Source organism: Podarcis erhardii (assembly GCF_964252035.2).
Source record: "Podarcis erhardii genome assembly, chromosome: 6".
Lineage (NCBI taxonomy): Eukaryota > Metazoa > Chordata > Lepidosauria > Squamata > Lacertidae > Podarcis > Podarcis erhardii.
In genome coordinates, this window is record NC_138510.1 from 49,146,609 (window position 1) to 49,168,684 (window position 22,076).

The 22,076-nt window shown below is 46.1% G+C and overlaps 1 protein-coding gene across 1 annotated transcript; it reads left to right on the plus strand.

The window, feature by feature from the left end:
- Window positions 1-5,335: 5,335 nt before the first annotated feature.
- Window positions 5,336-11,866, plus strand: CYB561D1 (cytochrome b561 family member D1). Its single transcript, XM_081866868.1, has 3 exons — window positions 5,336-5,480; window positions 8,484-8,521; window positions 11,282-11,866. The coding sequence occupies exons 1-3, from the start codon at window positions 5,351-5,353 to the stop codon at window positions 11,777-11,779; spliced, it is 666 nt and encodes a 221-aa protein (XP_081722994.1). The 5' UTR covers window positions 5,336-5,350; the 3' UTR covers window positions 11,780-11,866.
- Window positions 11,867-22,076: the final 10,210 nt, after the last annotated feature.

Genomic DNA, 22,076 nt, shown 5'->3' on the forward strand with positions numbered 1-22,076 from the left:
CCTCAAGACTCCTCCTCTTCTTTTCCTGCTTAATTTATTTTTTTTAAGGGGCCGGCTGGGATGTGAAGGAGAAAGGGAAAACTGAACACAAGGGAAACCAATAGAAATGCAGCCAACATGCGGCTTGTAAATGCGGTTGCAGGTGGAATGGCTGGGAGCCGTTTCAATGCCCATAATGAAATGGGAATGTTTTCTGGCAGTGTGGTTGTTCAAAGAAAAATGGTTGCTCCATGAGATGGTGAAGGCAGGGTGGGAGCCCAACGCTGAAAGGGTTTGTGAAGCCATGCAGACACCCTTGGCAATCTGCTCAGGGGGGCCAGGGGGCATTAACCCAGCTCTTCACATGCTCCTGGATGGTGATTGCCCGCATCCCTGCTCCGCTCACCTGTGCTGCTTCTCCTCTGCCATCCCACCACAGCTGTGATTCTGTGCAGCGGCTCTCCCTGTCTCTCCTTGGCCCTTAAGTCCTGCTTTCTATTATGCAGGAATGGGGAACCTCAGGCCCAGGTCTCCCCTAGCTGTCAGCCAACCCCCTAGTGGCCCTGCTTTGAACCATAATTCAATCTTTTTGCCTGGTTGGAGGGTATCCTTGAACGTGGATAATGCCTCTTGCTTCTCTGGCTAGAGAGAAAAGTGTGTGTGTGTGTGTGTGTGTGTGTGTGTGTGTGTGTGTAAGTGGAAGCCAGTCTTCTGCACAGAGGCAAATCATTCATTGCTCTGCCCACTTTTACTTCTGGCCCTGATGGCAACGGATACCTCAGAGGTGGATTTAGGGCAGCACAGCTGGTTCCGTTGTGCTGGGCGCTGAAGCCAAGGGGGAGTCACAGGGCATCACAACTGTCACATAGCAAGCAGAATGGAAGGCGGGGGAGGGAAAATTTTGGCCTTGCGCAGGGCACCACTGACCAGATTAATACCTAGGAGAGAATGTGTCCCTCAAGCCAAATAAAGCTCCCCACTCCTTCTCTTAGGACTAGAGAAGAGAGAAGCAGATGTCTTAGCAAAGTACTAGAATGTCTTCAGACAGCATGTCGGGACTTTAAAGGATGAAAATACAGCTTCTGTTCTCCCGCTTAGCCTTCAAAGGGGTTCTCCTAGTACAGTGGTACCTCGGGTTACAGACTTAATTCATTCCGGAGGTCCGTTCTTAACCTGAAACCGTTCTTAACCTGAGGTGCGCTTTCACTAATGGGGCCTCCTGCTGCAGCTGCACCACTGGCGCGCAATTTCTATTTTCACCCTGGAGCAAAGTTTGCAACCTGAGGTAAGTACTTCCGGGTTAGCAGAGTTTGTAACCCGAAGCGTTTGTAACCTGAAGCGTTTGTAACCACGGTACCACTGTATTTTATTAGTTAAATTTGTATCCTGACATTTCACCATTTCACCGCTCAAGGCGGCTGGTGCCTATAGTGCAAATACAGCAATAATTAATTTTGCAGCGGAGGTTAAAGGAGAGATGCTGGTTTCTCAGGCAGGACGCTGGCTGTTTATTAAGGATGGGAAACGTGTGAAGCCCAGAGCCACTTATTACAGTCAACTTCAACATCCATCCTCTTCACCAACACAAGGGGCTTCTTCTTCTTATGCTCTTATTAGGTGGCAGGTACCCCCCCTCCTATAAATATTAATCCTCCATTTATCGGTAGTACAGTTGGCATATTTTAAACTACACTTAGGCTACAAACACACCATACATGAAAAGCACGTTTCTCTGCAAAGAATCCTGGGAACTGTAGTTTACCCTTTACAGAGCTACAATTCCCAGCACCATTAACAAACTAGTTCTCAGGATTCTTGGCGGGGGGGGGGGCGGAACGGAAGCACAGTGTGTACATAGCCTTTTTTAGGCCTCATTGGGCTGATTCTGAGAGAACAGCCATCCTCTCATGTGCCTACTCTGCCTCCCTGAGGTGAAAAGACACCCACATTGCTGCTGGTAATAATCCTGAGCTGTAAAACACACACACACACTGGGAAAAACATGCAAGGCCCAAAGAACTCATTGGGGGGTATTACTGAAGCACCTTCACTACATTCTTGGTTCTGGCTGCTGCTGGACGCCATTTTATGGCTTTTGAAGTGATGTGAGATGATGAATCAGGGATTTGAGTGTCACCTGTAAACTGACAAAGGAGAGCTCTTCCACAGCTTTTCAATTGCTGTCTGGCCGTTGTGGGGCACTGCTGAATGCCATAGGGTATGGTCAAGAGATATGGGGCAGTCACTGTGGCCAAGCAGCCATTTTGCCCCCACCCCAAGGACGGCAAGGTGAGATGTGCCACAGAATAGTTGGGACTACAGCAACTATCGGTCCAGTCAGCATGGCCCAAGGGTCACAGATGATTGGAGTTGTAGTTCTTCAGCAACACCTGGAGGGCCACAGGATTTCTGATTAGGTGCAAAAGTGTGGTAAGATTCTCCACTTGGCAGGACAGATGGCCAGTTAACCAAGTGACAACTTAATGTATCTGTGCATAGGAGCACTTGGGAAGCTGCCCATCTATTGCCTTGCCAAGTGGTTAGCAGAAGCAGACCAGTCTCCTTTTTCTCTTAATCAGGTGCAGAAGTGTTAGACAATTCTCACCACCTGGTTGGGCAAGATATATGAGGCCTCGTCGGGGAGGCAGCAGCCTTTTCTGGGTCCAGGGATGCATTTTGAAATCTAAGAAACTGTTGTGGGTACCACAAAACACCCATTTCATTGAAGAAAGACTGGTGATGCTCAGCTGCCCCCAAACAAATGAAACAGTTTTTAAAAGCAGCCATCGTGCCTCTCCACAAGAAAAGACAATCACCCCAAACAAAAACAGCTCAGCTTTAAAAATAAAATTGAGAAGGGGGCTGAGTGGGTCACAAGGGAAGTGGCTGAAGGTGCTGTGGTGCATATGTGCATCAGGTTGGGGCCTACATCCATGCATTGGTGTCTTACTGGCTGTATTCTCCCCATAGTATGGAGGGGGAAATAACAAGATGCTTTCAGCCAGATCTCATGCATTTTTATTCCTAAACATGCCAAGCGTTGCAGCCTCCATTGCATGACAAACTGCCCCAGACCCACACAATGCACCCATTGGTTGTGCGAAGCAGGCCTTTGTGCATTTCCCCTGCTGTGGCTTTAAAGCTGGTTCACAATTTGCATTTTGAATTCCGGCACAAGCCTTGTTTAAAGAGCAAAATACACCTGTGGAGTTGTCAGTTGCAAACGGCACACATTTAAATGGCTACTTCTGCAATAAACATGAAAATGGCGACCAGCAAAGAATTAGACTCGTGCTTCAGTATTTGTTGTGAATAAAATCCAGCCATTTAAATGTATTTGTGCCATTCACAACTGCTAAGACTGCAGGTGTATCTGGTACCTGTTGTATTTGAAAGTGCAGATTGGCTGTTCTTACCATAGACTTGTGCCATTTGAGGTCTGGAGCTTCCTGACAGAGACTTTATGTCACTAATGTGTCATTAAGATTCAATTTTTCTATGCCCTGTCGGTACATGGCCACACACACACACCTCTTTTAACCTTAGATTTTTCAAATGTATTCCGCTTCCTCTCCCACAGCAGTGTGCAGTCCTTGATGACCTGTTTCTGTGCAATGTTTCCTGACTGCTCCCTCAATCACTACTCTCTTTCCCTCCACCACATGCATGCATATAAATCGGTACTTGCTTGCATGACCTTAAACACACACACAAAAGTGCATCAGGAGAAACATTACCAATCCCTAGTTCTCATGTATTGCCATGAGGGAAACTGAGGCTTGTGCTTTGGAGGAGCTGAACAGGAAGGGCAACATCAGTGTTGTTTTTCATTAATACAGAGGTCTTGCATAGGACTGATACCCAGTTATACTGTAATTCTGATAAAGAGGTTTTGTGCAATGCCTCTTGTGTTGTTATACCTTCACCACACACATTACAATCTGCCCTCATGCTTCAAAAAGTACCTACGAGCTCCCACACCAGCAGTAAGGGCAGTTGTAAAGGTAAAGGTAAAGGTAAAGGACCCCTGACAATTAAGTCCAGTTGCGAACGACTCTGGGGTTGCAGTGCTTATCTTGCTTTATTGGCCGAGGAAGCCAACGTTTGTCCACAGACAGTTTTTCCAGGTCATGTGGCCAGCATGACTAAGCCACTTCTGACAAAACGAGAGCAGCGCACAGAAACGCCGTTTACTTTCCCGCTGGAGTGGTACCTATTTATCTAGTTACACTTTTTAGCGTGCTTTCAAACTGCTAGGTTGGCAGGAGCTGGGACTGAACAATGGGAGCTCACCCCATCGCGGGGATTCGAACTGCCGACCTTCCAATTGGCAAGCCCAAAGCTCAGTGGTTTACACCACAGCACCACCCGCGCCGTGGAACAGTGGGTGGAACACACTGTGGAACGGTTGTAAAACAGGCTATTTCTATTTAACAAAATTTCTGTACAAGAGGAAATCCTGATAAAATGGGGGGGGGGGAGAGTACAGGCTGGCATTTTTATAATGGCAATCTCACGTGGACAGTGTGAAAAACCCATGTGCATAAGCAGCACCGATCCCATAATAGTGCCCTTAGTTCTCTGGTATCTTCAGAATGGAAACCTGCTTCCCCCGAAATTGAACTTTTCGGGGGGGGGGGGGAAATGGGAGAATGCACTGAAAAGTATGGAACGACATTTGCTTGTTGTAATTTTGTCTAACCTCCCCACAAACAACTCGGAATAGATGCTCATTAAATATAGTCTGCCCCACCTAGGCAAGCAAATCAGGTTTGAATGCTCTGGGTCCTCTGGAAACAACCACACATATAGGGCAGTGCATTAGTAGAGCCCCCTTTCTCCCCATGGTTGCATAGCTACACCAGGAAGAACTTTCTGACGGTAAGAGCTGTTTAACAGTGGACCGGACTCTCCCGGAAGGTGAGAGGCCGGTCCTTCCTTGGAGGTTTTTAAGCAAAGGTTGGATGGCTGTCTTCTAAGGATGCTTTAGCTGGGACTCTTGCATCGCAGGGGGTTGGACTAGTATCCTTCCACCTCTATCCTTCCTAAGGTGAGAAATCGCGGAATTTCCACCCTACTCGAAAATGACACCCTTTCCCCTAGAAGCCTTATGATGGAGATGGGTTGCGGATGGGGAGAGACGAAGCCTGCCCCAGGACGGAGCCACCTCTGCTGCCTTCCCTCAAGGCGAAACGGGTGAGCACAAGTGGCCCTTTCCGCGATTCCCTTTCAGCTCCCCCCGAGAGACCCGCCCCGTGGCCTGGGCTCCGCCTCCCTCCCCGACAGGTGTGCGTCGCCACCGGCAGCGAGCCGCACCCTGCCCGCTCCTTTCCCCGCCTGTAACAACAGCCCGAGGCGGAAGCGTTCTGCAATGTCAGGCGCCCCGGCGAGCGCGGAGCGGCGCGCCCTGCGCTGGCTGCGGCGGGGCTGCGGGGTCCTGGCGCACCTCGCCGCGCTGGGCACCACCGGGCTGCTGCTGCTGCTCTCCAGGCCCGGCACCAGTGAGTTGACTCTCCCTCCCGTTTCCATTCCCAAGGCAAAGTAACGGGACGAAGGGGGGTGGAAAGGGCACCGGTTCCTCTCCTGGCCCAGGATGCGCCTTGGAAGACGTGCGCCACGGCCACGTTTTTAGGGTACCCAATTGCTGGACCCGATGGCTCGCTTTCGCAAGGTTAAGGGGCTCTTGCGCTGGAGCTTCTGCTCCCTGCGTTTCCTCCATGGTTAGGCCTGCTCTGAGTCGACCCACTGAAAGTAATGGGCTTGGCTTTAGCAGAGTTGAAAGCTTTAGGTTCCCCTTACCTTTCCAGGCTACACACACGAGGGATTCTACGATCTTTGCAAGGAGAGGTCGATGATTGATGTAAAAATGAGCGGACTGCAAGTGATGTGACAGGGTGGTTGAAGGGATGTTAACAAGGCGACTACACACACAGGCAGGAGACCTGCCACTATCACCACCGAAACAGCATTAAACAAATGTGCACACAGCATTGGCTTGGCTGTAGTAGCAGTTTAGCCATATGTTCTTGCTCCATTTGCAGTTTCACACTTGTGAACGGACAGACAACCCCCAGACACAATTATTGTGCAACCTACATTTGAATAATGCACAGGTAATTCTAAATGGAACATTGTCTAAGTAGTTCACCTGAAACACTAATCCCAACCAAGCTTGCTTCAAGATATCCCTGTCAGTTTCTGCAATGAGCTCAAAAACTGTTGGAGTAAAGATCTTACACCCTTGCATAAGCCACTTTGTGGAGCTACTTAAATGTTATTAACCTATGTAATAATAATAATAATAATAATAATAATAATAATAATAATATATAAAAAACAGTTTGGTGTATGTAAAATTGTGCAGCCCCCATATTGATTTGCATGTGCAGCAACAGTGGGCATCTTTTCACTGATTATTGTGGGTCTGTGCTAAGCTGAAGCCATTTATGGTAAGGGTACCAGACATCCCCGTTTCCTGGGGACAGTCCCCAGATTTATAAATCAGTTCCCTGACAAAATCCATCTATTTAGTAAGAAGTTGAAAAGTGTCTCCGGATTCATTGAAAAAAATATCTGGTAACCTTAATTTATGGCCTCTGAATGCTCCACCTTTCTCCCAAGGAGCTCAAGGTGGCATACATGACTCTCCATATTAACCTTGCAACAACCCTGGTTGGTTACACTGACGTACAGTGACTGGCCCAAGGTCATCCAGTGAGCTTCATGACTGAGTGATTGGGGCTAGAACCCCAGTCTCCCAGGTCCAGCACTCTAACCACTACATCACAGTGACTCGTATACACACAGAGAAAATGCATGTGCTTAACTGTTGCATATGACAATACCTGTATACACATGTCTTTTCCTACATGGAAGTACAGGAGTTCATAATATTTTGAGGTGGATACAACAGCTAGTTGGGGCTTTGTATTGTAAGTGAGCGAGGATATCCATGTTCTGGCTCTCTAAAATCCATGACTGTAACCTCGTGAAAGGTATTGGACTTAAGCTTTTAACTGAGCAATTCAGTCCCATTTACTTCAATGGGAAGCCAACATTCTGGTCATAATTTCCCAGCTAGCTACTCTGTCTGGCCCATTTTCATAGTGCAGTACAGCTACTCAAGCTTGTTCCCATATATTTTAACATAGCATTATATTCTGCCTAGTTTTCTGCAATCATTTAAATGCTATAGCTGCCTTTTGTAATTTATTAATAGCCAGTGTGGGTGTTTTGCGAGTCCTTTCTAGTGAAGTCTGGAATGGTTTTTTATCTTCCGTTCTGGCTGCTGGAAGTCTTATTTTAGAACATGACAGCTCTATAGTACATAATGGATGTTTCTTATTTCAGAATCCAGCAGCTTCAGTGAACTTTATAGGGCAGACACACCAGATCTCTGCAGGCTCTTGTTTTTGAAATTTTGATCCGGCAGTCCTATTGTGTCTGTCTGTGTTAACATAGTGTGGCATTTTTTTTTTAGGTTTGAGCTTTTTATACATGCTTTTAATAACTGGGCATGAGTCAACCACAGCTAAGCACTTTTAAATGGAGAGCTTCTATTGGAATTGAGCACATGCATAGGTCTTCCACTAAAACCAACAAGGCAATTAATATGCAATTACAATCTGATTCCTACTGAGTTTGAGTGGTTCATGCTGTATCTTAGGAGGACTGGGTGGTATTCAGCTAAGTTTTTTATTCAGAGCACTGCTTTTACAATCAATGGACGTAACTTAGCCATGTTTATTAATTTCAGTGGGTTTACTCTGGGTAAAACTTAGTTGGATATCACCCCTTGTTTCTCCTGAACTAGAAAGGAAGAGCTGAGGCCTGCCCATTGGGAAAAGTCTTTTCCTCCTTCCAGCTTTTAAATTAGAACATCTTTTCTAACCCTAGTCTTAATAGAACAGGAACATGAGGGGAAAATCCACCTACTATAGAGCAGAAGTTCTAAAGTTTCGTATGGTTGGAGAAGTCTTTGTACGTTCACTGGACTTTTTAAGAAGCCCTCCACTTCTGCCATAGAATCCCCGACTGTTGCAAAGGATGCTTCAAGGGACACAGTCCACAGATACAGGGTTCTGGCTACGCCCGCACAAATTAAAAGTTCATTTTGTGTTCCCTTGTGGTTGCTTATAGCGGGGGGGGGGGGGGGAGCAGTAGAGGTGGCCATCATGGGTAAGCTGCCTACCAGGAAAGTTTGTTTGCCGTTACAGGTACTGACTTTTTATTGAGGTGAGTCTGATAAGTCCAGATCAGGTTGGTCCAAGCTATGGCAAATACCGCCTCATCTGAAACTCTTGCAAGAAGCATTAACGAGAGTTCCTTCCACATGCCATATGTTTGGAAAACTTGCAGTGATGAGCAATATACATGGATAGTGGTTATGATAGATCAGACTTCCTAGCTTGAAGGGGCAGCTGCAATCAAATCTGTTGTTGAAGTCATGTTTGTTTTTGGACTGGAACACAGTTTTGGCTAAGCATTTTCTCTCTTTCTTATAGGTTTGTTTTCCTGGCACCCTGCGTTCATGTCAATAGCAGTAAGTTGCTTCCTGCTTATTCAGTACATCTGAGGAATGTTGTCTGTTTTTGCCTAGGGAGAATATAGCAGAAAGCCTAGAGATGCGTACACACTCTAATCTTTTAGAAAGGTGGAAGGGCTTCTGTCCTCCTTTCGCAGCTGACAATGCACGCATTAATTTCTCCCTGTAGTGAGCCTTTCAGATAAACCTGTTTTTGCAGTGCCTTGGGAGGTACTTGCTAAAATCCAAAATGCTCTCCAGAAGCTCTGCCAGCACTTCTAAACGGACGTGTGTTTTCGTTGTGGCTATATTTCAAGCACGTTTACGATAATGGCTCCAATAGGACTCTCTTACACATGCTTAGTGGGGTTTTCTTTAAGGCGGAGATGGGGAATCTGTGACCCTCCAGATGTTGCTGGACTTCCATCATTCCTGGCCAGTGACCCTGCTGACTATTGGGAGGCTACATGTTCCCCATCCTTGTGGTTTTCCCCCACACTTTTACAATGACATACTATGGCCAGCATCATTCTCCTTGTCACATCACCCCAACCCCCTAAGCCTTTTCACTTCTGACCTTGAGTCACTTTTCCCCTTCATGTGCTTCTTGGGTATTATGTCACAGGATTGTGTTGAGCTATCAAGCTATCAAACAGAATAAAGGTAAGTTGGGGAGGTTATTGTTCTTGCAATAACATTTCTTTTTGTCCTATCCTATTCTTTTTATCTGCTGTAGCGGATTGGTGTTTGTGCTTCTTTTAAGAAAGAAAAAACTCTGCAAAGTGATTAGCTGTTCGTAACCTAAGATTGCACATGCCATTTCCTTAGCAGATAGTCTCTGTACTCATAATACTGAACTATATTCTAGTAAATTATTGTGTTTAATTTGTGCATTATTTTTTTACAAGCCACCTTGGAGGTTTCTTGGGAACTGAAAGATGGGATTAAAATGGTCTCATAAATAAACCCCAGACTGGAACCATTCTAGAGTCTTGGCAGCTAGTCTGTTGCACGCACTTGCAATAAATAACTTTTCTTTTGTTGCAAAATGGCTCCTCCTAGCTTGGCCCCTTGAATCTTCCTTCAGCAGTTATGCTGCATCTGAAGAGTCAAATATGCCTATCATTGCCAAGAATGAAAGTGCTGCCCTATATCAAAGCTTCTCTGTGAACATCTTGCTCTCAGCCAGGAGCCAATAACGTTTGGATTTCAAATAAAGGCCACAACGTCTTACGTTATGCAGCTTTTTAAAGAAGCTGTGGATTGGTAAGGCAGGTCAGTATGATAGTGACCTGTTCTTTTGATTTAGCACTAAAGTGCATACCAAGAAGTAAAGAGAAAGTGTCCTGGGGAAAAACTGGTTTCTTTCTCCAGCCTGTGGGATGTCCACAAATCTCAAGAGCAAAGCTAGATGTGTAGGGCTGCACACTTCATGCAGATCCCCCAGCCATCTAATTCAGGCATGTAGAGAAGTATGGCTGAAAGCCCACCATGACTGTAGACAGTGCTGTGAGTGCATATGCAAAGGATTAATGTTATGTGCTAGCAATGCCTTTACAGAGCTGTTGCCGTAAAGCTGTACTTCCCAGTGTTCAGGGAGCTGTGATAGTTAATCCAAATTAAAACTGCTTTTAAGCATACACTATAGATGTACATCTCATTTCTCTGTTCTTCCTCTGCTGGAGGAAAATGACTTACTGTATTCCACTGCAGGGCCACTGTGCAAATAGCAACAGATAGGTAGTTTCAATGGTAGGTTGACCATATGTTTTCTTTAAAATGGATGCAGCCAATACATGCCAGACTTGGCATCTTGACCAATCCTCAGATCTTTTCATCATCATCATCATCATTATCATCATCATCATCATTATTATTATTAGTGGGCCTAATAGGTGAAGCAGTAGGGGAGCCCAAAATGGTCCAGCAAGTTCAGAACCAGCACCAGGCTTTGGAGTGCCAGTGGGAGGATGCCCCTCCTCCTGGTCACTGCCAGTCCTGCCCATTTGCTTAGCCGCTCCCTTTGGACCCAATCTACACAACCACCCCAAGGGAGGATGCATAGCAAGGGAAGGATGTTGCTGGTAGGTGAACCAGCAGGGACAGGGAGGAGGAGGAGAACCACCTGGGCCAGGAAACTTCAGGGTCAGCAGCATTCCTCTGCACAAGGATGTCAGCCTCAGCAGATGCCCAGTGGTGCTAACTCCCAATGCCAACCCTGTGCACCTCTTCTTGGTACGTTATAAGCCACCCTAGATAACACCAACTCATGAGACCCATTTATGTACTTGGCAGAAGAGCTCCCCCTGCCACACCAGACCATGTCAATTCAGGTTGCAAATGAGAAGTGTGTCCTGAATGCTCTTGAAAAATGAACAACACTCCCCATCATCAACACCCATACCTGGATATAGGAAAAACAACATACAGGAGAGAAGGCTGGGCTGAATACTTTCCCCTGAGCTGCTAGTCATAAGTGTACAGGGAGTTTACTAGCTATTGGAGCATTGCAAGCATGCATTATTTGACACTTGGCTGCCCTGAGTGGTGAATGAATGAAAGGTGTAGGGTATAGCTCCACTTTTAACTTAAAAACCATCCAGTCTGCACTCTGAAGTGGTGCCAGTTAGGAAGAGGCTTACTGCCTGCTGTGACTAAGTACATAACTGGTTCCAAAGCTTTGGCTGTGCTTCTGTGTTTGTTATTTTGAAGATTATTTGATTGGGAAGGTCACTCGGGCTCCACTGCTAGGTTGCTAATGGGTTCTTGTATTACCAGTTCTGCCTGTGCCTGACGGAAGCCATCCTGATCTTCTCGCCAGAGGGTCTCCTCTTCTGCTCCTGCTCCCACAAAATGAAAGTGCAGCTGCACTGGACTGCCCAGACGCTGGCCCTTGTGGCTGCCACACTGGGCTTGGCCTTCATTGTCTCCAGCAAGAACCGGAGTGAGCTTCCACACCTGGTCTCCTGGCACAGTGTTCTGGGACTCCTGACTCTCCTGGCAGCTTGTGGGCAGGTCTTGTGTGGATTCTGCCTTCGCTTTCCTCGGCTGCTGAGGATCTCGTCCGTGGGTCGCCTCCGGCTCATCCACATGACGTACGGACTGATAGTTTATCTGCTAGCCACCTTCACTGTGGCCCTGGGCATTTATTCTGACTGGTTTCAGGCCCAGATTAAAGGGGTGGCTTGGTACTTCTGCCTGGGGTTACCTTTCTGTCCTGCTTTGGTTATTGTGAAACAGATTACTAGAACTCGTAAGAAGAGACAGTACATTTGAGTCTTGGATCCCATCAGAACCCACTGGAATCAATATCACACCCCCATTGTTTTCTCCTATGCATAGTGTTTATAACAGCTGAATTTAGCCTTCTGTTGACACCTGATTCTGTGTTTTATGTGCTGCGCCATGTTTTGTCAAAGTGACGTTTTGTTTTGTTTTAGGTCAAGTACATGCTAATACTAGTACTCCAGCATTCTGGAAATATGCTGATTCAATTTTCCAGCTCATTGATCAGGTAGACTCAAGTGCTTGGCTGAGCCTCATGCTTGAATCTAGGGTGCTTTTCCAGAAAACAGGATCAACAACTTGCTGACTGCATGTTTCCAGTAGGACTTCATGACTACTGTGTCTTCGAAAATAATTGCATAGAAACAATGGGGTTGGTTTTGAGCAATGTTTCATAGTTTCTTGTGTTTCTTAGATTCTGAAATGCTTCAGTAATTAGATGTGTAGCCACCCACAAGCTAGGAACTTCATGAGTTATACTCACCTGGTTTCTGTGCTTCTGGAATTGTTCTTCCCTCACCTGTCCAATGCCTGTGCTCTCCTCATGGTGCTTCACTCCCTCACCAGTTCCTTCTTTCTTTTTAGAATCATAGAATTGTACAGTTGGAAAGGACACCAAGGGTCATCTAGTCCAACATCATCATCACCACCACCACCACCACCACCACCATCATCATTAACACCACCTTTTCTTGTGGGGGGTAGGGAGTTTCAAAGTCTGGGAGCAGCCATTGGCAATACCCTCTTCTGTGCCCCTACGAAGTTTGCCCTGGAGGGTGATGGGACCAAGAGAAGGGTCTCTCCCGAAGATCTCAAAACCCTGCCAGGCTCCCAGAGTGGCTTATATATTATCCATTAAAACAAGACAGCCCCTGCCTTGACGCTGCCTTGCAGGCTTACAATCTTAAAAAGAATATGCTATGCCACACAAGGAAAAAAGGGTGTGGAAGGAAGGGGGCAGGGAATCAAACTCAGGCACCAGTTCTTAAAATGACTAGCTGGCGTCATTCAAGACTAGGAGGTGCCTGGGGGAGCTTGTCTTTCAGCAGAGCTGATGGAGCGAGCTTTGCCTCCCATCACTCCCACTGATGACTCAACATGAGAGCGCTCTTAGACCTTGTTGCTTAAGCAGCTGAAGCAGCAGATAGCTTGGACCTCAGCTGGGTAGGGCTTTATAGGTCATATCCCACACATTGAACTGTCCCTGGAAGCAGACCCACCTTATTTCTGTGACCCTAAGTTGTTTCAAATTGTTTTTAAGTTTTAATTGTAACCTGCCCTGGAACCTAAGGGTGAAGGCTGGGTTGTTGTTAAGGAATGATGTGTGTGCGTGTGTTATAGAAGTTAGAGGTCATTGCTTCACTGGAAGACAAAAGAGCAGGGTTAAGTGGTTAGCCCAAAATCAGTCAGTGACTCAATAGAGAAAGTGGAAATATTTTGAATACCTCTAAGCATGTGCAGGGCAGCCTCCCCCTGCTGGGAATTGAGAAGCAGCACAGACTGGCTGCATGGATTAGTGGCAGGCGCCATGGGTTAAACCACAGAGCCTAGGGCTTGCCGATTAGAAGGTTGGCGGTTTGAATCCCTGTGACGGGGTAAGCTCCCATTGCTCAGTCCCTGCTCCTGCCAACCTAGCAGTTCGAAAGCACATCAAAGTGCAAGTAGATAAATAGGTACCGCTCTGGTGGGAAGGTAAATGGAGTTTCCGTGCGCTACTCTGGTTCGCCAGAAGCAGCTTAGTTATGCTGGCCACATGACCCGGAAGCTGTATGCCGGCTCCCTCGGCCAATAAAGCGAGATGAGCGCTGCAACCCCAGAGTCGGCCACGAATGGACCTAATGGTCAGGGGTCCCTTTACCTTTGTGGGAATGTTCTGGGGCGCAGGAGAGGATATATTGACTAATTATATCCTTATCCAACTTGTGCTAACAAGTTCCCAAAATATCAGCAGAGTTTATAGACATTCCCCTTTAAGTTCGCAACGGTAACGCTTGCACAGGTTCGCTAGAACCTCTATAATAATTACTCTGGTAATTTCCCCTTTGTTCCCTCTTAAAATACAAGACACGACACAGTCTTTATAAAAGTATAAAAGAGTTTACTCACGTTCTGTTCACAATATGATCCCAGAAGGTAGGCAGGCTTAAAAAGGTTACATGCACTTAGAATCTATCTTGTAGCAAGATAGTACTGTCCTCTCTTGGCTGGGAGCCAAGAGGGCATGTTGCTCCTTCAGAAGATGAAGATGGCAGAGAGGCAAGAGGCAAGAGGCAAGAGAGAGAGTGGCTGCCTGCCCTGTGCTTTTATCATTACCTGCACAGGTGAGGCCACACCCACCTCTGGTCACATGCGGAGGAAGTCCGTCCCCAGGAAGTTTACCTGCTTGCTGGACAGACATCCCTCCCCATGTTCTAACATGTACACTCTAGGAATGTTGTCATTGACTGCTCCTGTGTTTACATCCCACAACCTTTACCTTACATTATGAGTGTGCAGAAGGCCCAGGTTCGATCCCTGGCATCTACACATAAAGGGATCAGGCAACAAATCACAGAATTGGAAGAGTTGGAAGGGAACATGAGGGTCATCTAGCCAACCCCCCTGCAAATGCAGGAATCTTTTGCCCAATGTGGGGCTTGAACTCATGACCCTGAGATGAAGAGTCTCATGCTCTACTGACTAAACTTCTGCCCAAGACCCTGGAAAGCTGATGTCAGTCAGAGTAGATAAACAACAACAACAAACCTATGGTTACGTGAAACATACTCAATAAACACACAGGACGTAACCGGGTGTACTTTGAATAAATAAGGTATACTATTCATTGTATCAAATTGTAGATTTCAATGGAAGTCTCATAAAGTTCAACAAAAAAAAGCAGAAGACCCAGTGGATCAGTTCATTCTCTAGTCAGTTCATGCATAAGGTCCATACATGTATAGGTATCTATTCCACCTGTCTGTTATTAGAGTCCAATGATCCACATGAAGGGTTGTTACAGTTCCACAGAATCCTTTCACAGAGTCTAAGACAAGGATTTCTGGAATAAGCTAGTCTGAGCTGGAGCTAGCTGGACAAATAACCTGACTTGGTATAAGGCAACTTCCTTTATTCCTGTACTAACAGCAATAGCATATCTCACACTTGGCTTAATGTACCACCTCTGTTGATAGTGAGCTATATAGAGAGAAAACATGCATTCTCTTCTCTGGTGAACAACAACCCTCCCTCCCCACCTCCCTCCCCACCCCATTTGCTTCCATCACAAAATTTCCACAATTTTCCATTTCTTGTAATAACTAAGCTCTCCCTCAAAAGCAGCACCAAGCCTGTGCTGAATACCCATTGCTCAACACTGAACATCAATTTCCTGCTCTCCATATATTTATGTTGTTGATAAACTAAATTTCTTACCTGCCCTTCAGGTGCTTTTGCCTGGCTAGAATGTGCCTTTGAATGGTGGCAGTGCCCCTTGCTTTCCTGAATGCAGAGATGGGATGGTGTTAGTGCAGAAACCCTGCTGTTTGCATAGCTGGAATGTAGTCTATTGTACGAAGTTGCATCGGTAGGTTGACCAACTTTTGGACCAATCAAACCTGTTGGACCTGCCCACCATTAGCATGTGGCCACCAGAAAGTGGTCCATGAGGCAATGCAGTCCTTTGGGTGAATCGGCTTCCTCATCACAAGTGTGCAGTTTAGCTAACAGAATCTATAATAGCCTCTGCTTCTGTCTTGGGGTCGGTTAGACAAATTCTGGAGCTGCATAGTTTTTCTCCATGGCTCAGAAATGTTGTTGAGATTTCCCCTCTGACCACTAGTGCCTTTCAAAGGCCTTGGCATTTTTGCTACGTAAGCAGCCATTGCTACCCAGGCTACAGCCTGTGCCGTCACATGTGGCACAATATCTTTTTTCATTTAAAGGAACTATTAGTAGGGTGCTACTTTCTTAGGTTTCTTGACCTGACTCACAGGTAAGCAGCTGGAACTAGGCTTTTATGGAAGACAATCTTACTCGGCTATGAGTGATCGCCAAAATAGAAGAAGAATTAGAATTCATGGTTGAGGCTTGGGAATACGCACTTGCTGCCAGGATTTGAAGTTCGGGGAATTCTTTGTGGTAGAATTGGACTAAGTAAGTACAATTTTGAAGCCAGGAAGAAACCTTTACTAGGGTGGTCTTCATCATGCAGCAGGTTTCCCGATGAGAAACTGGTGGTTTGAATAAGAAGCTGTGTGGAAACAGCGACAAGCACACAGAGTGCAATGAGAGCGAGTGTTTGGCAGGGGGGAGGGAGGCTCGGTTAATTTCATTGTACACAGGTTGTACATTGACAATAAAGGTATTATTATTATTATTATTGGAAACAGGAAATAAAAGTAAAATCCAAATCTAGCTTTTAGATACAGGTTATAGGTTTTCTATGCACATTCACAAGACAAATGAAACACAGTCATTTTCTAAGGCTACCATGTTATTTGGTCAATATTTTGCACAATAAATTTGTTTCTACCGTGTTTAATATGTTCTAGGTGTCTTTCCTTAAGGGTTGTGTACAGTGGTACCTCGGGTTAAGTACTTAATTCATTCCGGAGGTCCATTCTTAACCTGAAACTGTTCTTAACCTGAAGCACCACTTTAGCTAATGGGGCCTCCTGCTGCCGCTGTGCCTCTGGAGCACAGTTGCTGTTCTCATCCTGAAGCAAAGTTCTTAACCTGAGGTACTATTTCTGGGTTAGCAGAGTCTGTAACCTGAAGCATATGTAACCCAAGGTACCACTGTATATCTTGCAGGAATTTCATATTTTTTCAGCACTAAACAACGTTTTGCAACTTGTTTCATCAGCTAATTAGCATGTAATGGTGCCAGGGAACACAGCTCTGGGATTTTTTTCAGGGCAGGAGTGATGTCATCTGCCGGAGTGCCAGGGTAATTGACAGACCCTCCTTGCTCTGATCAGTGAATGAGCTCGGGCTTCTCCACACTTACTTTTCCTCCATACTTTCCAGGCAAGGTCCATGCTTTAAACCTCCATGTCAGAACACTCTTCTTTTTTCTTCTTTTTTGAGCTTTCTGCACAAAATCCCGGTCTTTACTGCTGAATTGGAGCAAACAGCAATCTGTGGAAAATCTGAATTGTCATTTGTTGTGTTTCAGCTTTAATGAGCTGGTTTCCAGGGTGAAAAAAGAGCACTAGGGGAGAGCTTTAAAGTGGAGACCTGTGCCTTGAAAGCACGGGGCAAAGGCCAAGTGTGGATAAGCCCATAAAGTCCTCTTTAGCTGGTGGTGTGTATTACTTCACTCACTTCCTTCCAGGTGTGGTAAGCCAGCCCTGCTGCATTTCAGGGCCATTCTGATTCATTCTGCTGAGTGGGTCTCTGAACCTCTGCCCCAAAGTCCTTCCTTGATGACACTGTGCTCTCTCTCTCTCCTGCATTTAAGACACTCCTTGGGTCTGCTGTTATGAGCCTATTATGTTGAGCTTCTGCTCTTCAGACATCACCACCATATCACTGTAGGCAGTGCTTCCTTTGCTATGTAGAAGATGATTGCCCGAGTGATCTGGGTCGCTGCTGGACAGTGTCTATAACTTTGCTAGTGATGGACAGTCCTAGATCTTGCTGAACCAGCAACAAATTTCAGCCACCGCTGGCATTAGGTTGGTAGGACTCTGGAAGTGGAAAAAGGAATAGCTCCTCTGATCTTAGATGTTTGAGCTGAAAACCTAATTCACTGTCCTTTAGCGGCACAGTAACTAAAATGGGTAAGGATTACAGGTGAAGTAGAGCAGAAACAAAACACTTTCCACGTCTTCATTCCCCAGCAAGCTTCTGCTCGCTCTGCATAGTAATGTTGACACCAGGGTGTCTTATTTCTCACACCAGGGGCTCTTTCCTATCCATCTCTGATTTGCACATTTGCTTCTGATATTTATCTTTTGCAGCTCCCTGCTTCACACTTTCGTTTAGCTGCCATACCTGTTCTTTGGGAAAGAGCGCTCTATCGTTTTATCCCATCTGCATTTTTAGCCTGTAACGGCGATGGTTTTTGTATTGAATTTCGAGAGAGTGCTCTGAAACAACTAAGTTGACAAGTCCTACTGAGGACCAAATCAGTCACATGTGTACCTTCTTGGCACATATTTCAGGTGTGCAGGTGTGTATGAAATATGTATAAGTGCACGCATTCAGGTTTGCAGGAAGGAGTATGTGTGAGTACAGTTATCTTTTTATAAATGAGCCCTTGGAGCTGTGACTGAAATCCTAAATGAACTTAACCTTAGAGAAACAAGTTTGTGTTCTTCATAGAGATGTATAGGATTGCATTGTGAACTTGACCAATCTAGATGGACCATCTAAGAAGAAATGGATTTCATACGAGGATGCAAAGAATGCCACGTGGATTGAGGGGGGGGGAGGAATGCTGCCTTTTGCAATCTAGTGCCATCCAGATTGAGCTACACCTCCCCGTTGGCATAACCAATGGGTGGGGGTGATGAGAGTTGTAATCCAAAACCATCTAAAGCAGCGGTTCTCAACTTGTGGGTCCCCAGATGTTCTTGGACTACAACTCCCATCATTCCTGAGCTCTGGCCTTGCTAGCTTGGGGTGATGGGAGTTGTAGTCCAACAACATCTGGGGACCTATGTCCTGCGGGCTGGATCAGGCCCAATTGCATTCTGAATTCAGCCCACAGATGGTCCGGGAATCGCTGCATGGATTGCCAGCGCGTGCATTCTTTCCCTCTCCCTCCCTCACACGGCAGTGCAGCCTCTTCCCTCCCTCCTCCTGGCTTCTCCCTGCCCTGCCTAGAGGAGGAAGGGGGCTGGGCTTTGTTGGTGCCAGTAGCAGCAGTACTTGAACGGCTGCCATTTTAAGCAGCCCCTCTCCGGAGCCCTTTCACGCGCCACTCATCATCCCGCCCCCGCCGCCACCGCCAGCCCCTGCTGCTCGCAAGACACAGGTAAGCAGCCACCAGGGCTCATGGTGCTCTTGCATCATTATTTTTTTTCAAAATATAGTCTGCCCCCCACAAGGTCTGAGGGACAGGGGACCAACCCCCTGCTGAAAAGGTTTGGTGACCCCTGATCTAGAGGGCACCAAGATGGGAATGGCTGCTTGATGGAAAAGAACCCCTTTCCAGGTTAAAGCAGCCTTTATAGCTGAGAGTGGAACCAGCAGGTGCTTGAAAGCAGCCAAGAGTCCAGGTTGGGTGCAAAAGAAGGAAGCTCCCTCACAAATGATTAGAAGAGAGAAAGCAGATAGATGAAAGCCCCTGGATGCAAGTTGCTAGGAGCCTGAGACAAGAAACTCATTAATGAGGGAAAATAGTATATAGAGATGTTGGGGGATAACCCTAAGTAGAACAGAATATAAATAAAATCTGAGCAAAGATCGCACATTGGGAGATGCTTTGTTCTAGATCAGGCATAGGCAAACTCGGCCCTCCAGATGTTTTGAGACTACAACTCCCATCATCCCCTAGTTAACAGGACCAGTGGTCAGGGATGATGGGAATTGTAGTCCCAAAACATCTGGAGGGCCGAGTTTGCCTATGTCTGTTCTAGATGCTAGAATGCCAAAGTCTACCAAAATGCAGGGAACAAATATGGGGGTGTTATCTTTGAAGGTAAACATTTTTTGTGCTTTTTTTTGTTTAAGGTGAGGTGGAGTGGTTAAAACTTTAGCAATCTGAAATGCCAGGATACCTCACCTCTAGAAATCGGGTTGCTGTTAACGCTACTTTCCCTGAGATGCTTGATAAGCAAACCTGATAAGAGGTTTCCTTCAGTGTGAAGAGCTGCCACTTCAGTAAATGAAGGAATGTTGGAAGACCCCACACTACTGGCTACTTCACAGGCTGGTAGAAAAGCAATCCACACAATGCAGCACTGGGCAACTGTCACCTCGGGTACCAATTTGTTTGCAAGTGACTCTCCAGTAGGGATTGGTGGGAGCTAAGCTGTGCTTTCGTTTTTGTAGAATACCAGAGCTCACATTGAGAGGCTCTGCATTTGAAAACTGATCACGCGTGAAACATGATTGACAGTCGCATGGAAACAACTTTAGGAAAAACAGCACCTGCCCCTCACAAGTCATTGGGGGCATTCTGTGTCAAATGGATCTTCTTGGAGCCAACGCATGGCAGATTGTGCTGTTGCCACCTCATTAGTGTTGTTATCCTGTAATGCATGTCTGCCTCTGCCTCTGCAGTATTATGTATATATTGTGCTCCTCAACTGCCACAAGGGTTGGCAGCATTGCCTGAATCCAGAGTGCTGTATTAACCCCTGACTGTATTAACCATATTAACCCCTGAATCCCCAAGAGTAGAAGAACCACCCAGTGCATGATTCTAATTTAAAAATCCACAAGGGGGAGCCATTTGCAAAGGCTTCTTATAGGCAGCATTTTTTTAAAAAAATAAAAAAAATCCCAGTAGAAATAATTCACAGTGGAAATTGGATTCTCTGTCTCTGCTATATCCTCCTGCAGTTGTTGTGAGAGACACTCCATATAAATTGTGTTAATTGGTACAGGCTTCTCCAAACCTGAATGCTCATGCAAGTCAGATGTGTCGGAAGCAGTTGCAGTAGCAGGTACTACAGAGAACTTAGTTGTCCAATTTACAGTTTACAGCACGAGCAGCAAAGTAACTTTGACATCTTGTTGCCACCAGGGCAAAATAACCTTTGTGTCCTCTGACTTGTATTGCAAGCAAATATTACATTTTTTGTTGGCTGGATCAAGGAGCTTGTCCCGGCAGTAATGAGGAAAACACGTCTCGTTACATTTGGGAGGAAGAAACGAAACATTTTAATATGCGGTACCCATTATAATACATTCTCTGCAAACACAGTTGCAGAGTAAATAAATGTGTTAACAGCAGTCTTGAACTGCTAATAGCCTTTGGGTAAAGTAAAGGCTTTCCTCAATGGAAATATGCAGGAGATTCCACTAAACAGTACAGTGGTACCTCAGGTTACAGACGCTTCAGGTTACAGACTCCACTAACCCAGAAATATTACCTCGGGTTAAGAACTTTCCTTCAGGATAAGAACAGAAATCAGGCTCCAGCGGCGCAGCAGCAGCAGGAGGCCCCATTAGCTAAAGTGGTGCTTCAGTTAAGAACAGTTTCAGGTTAAGAACAGACCTCCAGAACGAATTAAGTTCTTAACCCGAGGTACCACCATACAGGCAACTCCCAATTTATGCAGGGGTTACATTCCAAGGCACTGTGCGTTTGAGTGAAATCGCGTATATTTGAAACACTATTGAAAAAGCCTGCAAACACCTCATTCTGCCCCCGCCCCACCCATTTTGTGATTTTTTCGGATCACTTTCAGGTGTGGATGATGCATGTGTGTGCAATTGCGCACATATAAAATGCAACAGTCGCTGCCTGTATTCAAATGCCATGACTACTCTTTATCATGGGATATAATGGAGCCATCTTGGAGATACAAGTCCTGCTGGATAAAGTTTGTCATGAACACTTTTTATTTTGGGAATATCATGCTTAATTTCACTGAAACAATTGATATGAACAATGGATTTTTCTAGGAAAAGAGGTTCAGGAACTCATCATGAATACCTCCCTCATTCTCTTAGAATGGCAATGGAGCCCACCTGAGAGGTGCTGGAACAGGGAGGGTGCCAGTTTGACCTCAAGTGGGGCAGAGTTCCACAAAATTGGACTCACAATACTTAATGCCTGGCTCCTCGCGGGTATGAGCTGTACATCTTCTGAGCCGTGAGGGAACACTATCAGTGACTCCTCCCAATGATCTCAGTGACTGAGCAGGTGGTATTCTGAGGTACCCTGGACCCAAGATGTCAAGAGCCTAGTCACTTAATACAAGAACCTTGAATGTGGCCTGAAAATTCACACTCCAGCCTGCAGAAACACTGGGGGGGGGCAAAGCAGGATCTGTGAGGGGCGTAGCCTGGGGAGAGGAGGAGGACCAGAGAAACCTCACAGTCTACATTTGAACCGTGGGCTTGATGTTCCCCAGGTCTAGTCTACTGGGAAAGAGCTCCTTCTTGGCTAGTGGAGCTCTATTCCCCTCTCGGTTTCTTCGCTCTAAAAGTTATCTGTGTGAAGCGACTGACATTTCAGAACAACGCATTGCAAGATTGTTACTTCCCCTCCACTGTATGAAACATGTTCCCTAGTTAAAGGGAAAGGGAAAGGGTCCCATTAGGTCCAGTTGTGGCCGACTCTGGGTTGTGGTGCTTATCTCACTTTATTGGCCAAGGAAGCCAGCGTACAGCTTCCGCGTCATAT

Bases quoted from the DNA above. Each gene is read 5' to 3' on its own strand.
- CYB561D1 (XM_081866868.1), top strand. From the start codon at position 5,351: ATGTCAGGCGCCCCGGCGAGCGCGGAGCGGCGCGCCCTGCGCTGGCTG. The intron at 5,481-8,483 runs GTGAGTTGACTC...TCTTTCTTATAG, and splicing joins GCTCTCCAGGCCCGGCACCA to GTTTGTTTTCCTGGCACCCT. The intron at 8,522-11,281 runs GTAAGTTGCTTC...TTGTATTACCAG, and splicing joins CTGCGTTCATGTCAATAGCA to TTCTGCCTGTGCCTGACGGA.